Below are 3,120 nucleotides of genomic sequence, written 5' to 3'. Positions count from 1 at the left end.
TCTTATTATCTTAGACCCTCTTGTTCAAGAATAAACGCCTTAACAGCCACAAAGAGGCTAATTTTGTAGTTAAAATCGCGGAAATCGAATTTGTAAACCTTGAAACTTTTATCTCAAAGGCATCATCAGGCTTATTGATTTGATCAATGGTTTAAAAATCAGTTCTTACTGAAGAATGTCTTTAAAAAATCACCAAAAACTGTAAAAAAAACCGTAAAATTGTGCATTTTTTTGCGAAACTCAAAAAAATAGAACTTGCGATGTGTGAAAGTTTCGTTTAGAGATCAGGCGGTTTTATCCAAAATCTTCTTTTGACCGATGAATGAAGCAACGATTTGGAAATCTTAGACTCTCTTTTTCAAGAATAAACGCCCCAAAGCCACGAAAGCTAAAAAGTGACTAATTTTTGCGTTAAATCGCATAAAACAAATTTGAAATCACTACAAGTTTCGTATCAGACAATTTTTTTAAACCGACAAGACACTTTTCAAAAGCCCCCAAACTGCAAGATTTACGATTTGTGCCTTCAACCCAGGAAAATCGAAGTTGTAAACCCTGAAAGTTTCGTTCTTCAACTGTTTAAGGCTTTCGGTACTCGCTGATGAAGCTCAACTTCAATTGACTTTGGGAATTGAGAAAGCGGAAAAACCTTTTTGAGCCAAAAAACACTGAATGTTCAACGCAATGATGAAAGTCTCGCTCCAAAGCCACTTTCAAATGTGAACATTCGTCACCTTTTTGCAGTTTCAGATTGAAATCGCGTCACTGGCTTCAGGTCAGGATTCGTTTAAATGCCATCTTAAAAGATGAACTCTGCGGATCGTCATTGAATAAACATCGCAATAAAATACATACAAAATGCCACAGAAACAGAGTGTTTGGCCTGAGAAAATGCGCATTTGTTAGCGTTATTGTGGATTTCGCTAAAATCCCTCAATGGCAAAGGGATTCACCAAATCCGCGGCACTCCAGCTATGCGTGTGGCATTCAGTACGTTCGCAGAAAAAATTCCCAGTATTTTCCTTTTATGTTGATCAACTGGTAAAATGCGCTTTTCCGTTCAACTGTCACCATATGGAGGAAAAAGTGCATGGAAGTTTAAACAGCAGACAAAAACAAGTGCGGTTTTTCATCCGGTGGTGGCTACTGGCCCTGTTTATGCGGTGATTGGCCGCGTAATAAACGCGATGCGACCGCAACAAGTGAATAATAAAATCAAAGTGAGGGCAAAAAGTGGAAGAAAGCAGAAAAATGCGAGATTAGAACCCCGCAGCTATGTCAAGGTCCCAGCCGTCGATAAGGAGCAGTTATCAGGTGAGAACCCGGCCGGTTCCCTCAATGGGAAAAAGCAGCCGAGCGCAAATAACCCGACCAACAAAATAATCAACTTGCCATTATAAAAAGTTATCAACTCACCGTACAAGCGCTGATAAGCGGGCTTAGTTTTCATATCGCCGTTATCAAATTGCTATCAATCGGGTTCGGGTACCACTAAAAACTGTTCGCAACACGCCACAGACAGTCTCGCACCAAGTCGCTCGCGGTCCGGAGCTGCGGCGGGTACCGGGAATGACTTAAGCCCCTTGGAGGGGAGCGGCTTCGCTACTTAACAGTAGAGGGGAGAACCGCGCTCTTATTTGCTGTTCACTCTGGTCTGGCCTACGCGATTTGTCCACCCGCTGAGGTTCTTTTTCATTTGGTTGTTGCCGTCGCACTGGCCGCTGATCAACTGTTCAGCCTCCACTCAAGTACCCTCGGGTACGAGAGGACAATTAAGCGACTTCGGGTACCCAGCCAATTAAAATCTCATCATCGGCTGAGCCTTATTGAATGGTGTTTGCCCAGTTGAGTAAACAAGCATTCTGGTAGACAAACAACAACAACCCTCTGTCACAACATCTCAATTCGGGAAAAATCGGGCCCGCTTTGTTGAGCGAGTGGGCGGTACCCGTTCTGTCACCCCCCGTTAACTTATCGGAGGCTCAAGCGGTCATTAATATCCGTCGCGTTGGCCTCAGGGGGATTAAAGCTGGCAATTCAAGCTGCATAAATTATTTATTGTCCGTAATATCTATGAGGTCCATAACACAGTAAAAAACTACAAGTCTTCGACGACATCCCAACTTGTAAGCCCAATAAATATAATACAATTCCGGGCGCAAAGAGGAAGTAGGCGATCGGGGGGCGCAGCCTCAATGGGCCCCAACTGACAAACATTTACACTTAATTAATAATTGTCTTAAATTTGAGTCCGTATCGGGCACGATTCGCATGCGGCGTTCAAGAAACTCGAAGCAGTTTTCACGCCTGACTCCTAGACCGATTATCATGCGGTAATCGGCCCATCAGTTAGGACAAAGCGACTATAGGGGACAAAACAAATCATTTCTTGAACGGCCGACAAGCCCCATGATTCAGATCATTCTTCTACGCTAGAGTGAACCTTAAACGTGTAAAGACTATGTACAAGAGTCATAGATCGGGGGAAAACCGCCGCTATAACCGTTGAAAAGCGTTGGCGCCTAGCGAGGCCGCCTTCGCCTTGCGGGTGGGTTGTACTGACATTGGTGCTGTTGGTGGCGACTCATCCGAGTTTTCTCCATTATTCGCCAGCTCCTGAAACATTCAATTTTCACTCAAAAACGCACACTTATTGAACGAAACGAATGCAAATTGCTATCGGCATTTTTACGACCATACAGTGTCCCGTCCGAAAAAACCTGACCTAACTTTTATTAAGGAAAAGTCTTCTTATTTTTTCGTCGCTATTTTAGGCAGGTTGTAATGTTTCGCCCAGTTTCTCCAGTTGAACTCGATCAAACGCATTCTGCAGCTCTATGAAACCCTTGTAGGCTGGTTTACAACCCTAAGTAGGATTCTGCCTCTGTAATTCTCTGATGGTTTTTAATCCCCGTCTTAACAGAAGAATTATGGTGCTCGTTCGCCATTTTTCGGGAATTTAATCGCCTCAACAATCACTTTGATTAAACCTAGATGGAAATTTTTTACAAACTTTTTTTTGGGTATTTTGCCTACAAATTTTTGTCAAGAATAATAGGATAATACAGTATATGAAAATTCGCTTTGATAATTAGTCTGTGCAAATTGTCAGTTATGTGT

At 42.7% G+C, this 3,120-nt stretch overlaps 2 protein-coding genes across 3 annotated transcripts in view; both read right to left on the bottom strand.

Moving 5' to 3' along the window:
* The window catches only part of LOC109542390 (GATA-binding factor 5-B), a 46,742-nt gene extending 44,999 nt beyond the window's left edge, over positions 1 to 1,743 (bottom strand). The window contains exon 1 of the mRNA XM_019911595.2: positions 1,417 to 1,743. Coding sequence (XP_019767154.2) covers positions 1,417 to 1,450 — 34 coding nt within the window. The 5' untranslated portion in view covers positions 1,451 to 1,743. The remainder of the gene's footprint in view (positions 1 to 1,416) is intronic.
* Positions 1,744 to 2,036: 293 nt separating this feature from the next.
* The window catches only part of LOC109542388 (protein ECT2), a 12,764-nt gene continuing 11,680 nt past the window's right edge, over positions 2,037 to 3,120 (bottom strand). For both annotated transcript variants that reach the window (XM_019911592.2, XM_019911593.2), the window contains one exon: positions 2,037 to 2,616. In XM_019911592.2, coding sequence (XP_019767151.2) covers positions 2,497 to 2,616 — 120 coding nt within the window. In that variant the 3' untranslated portion in view covers positions 2,037 to 2,496. The remainder of the gene's footprint in view (positions 2,617 to 3,120) is intronic.

Source organism: Dendroctonus ponderosae, unplaced genomic scaffold (genome assembly GCF_020466585.1).
Source record: "Dendroctonus ponderosae isolate FM_Combo_2020 unplaced genomic scaffold, Dpon_F_20191213v2 Dpon_F_20191213_11, whole genome shotgun sequence".
Lineage (NCBI taxonomy): Eukaryota > Metazoa > Arthropoda > Insecta > Coleoptera > Curculionidae > Dendroctonus > Dendroctonus ponderosae.
This window is presented reverse-complemented; position numbering and strand designations above follow the sequence as displayed.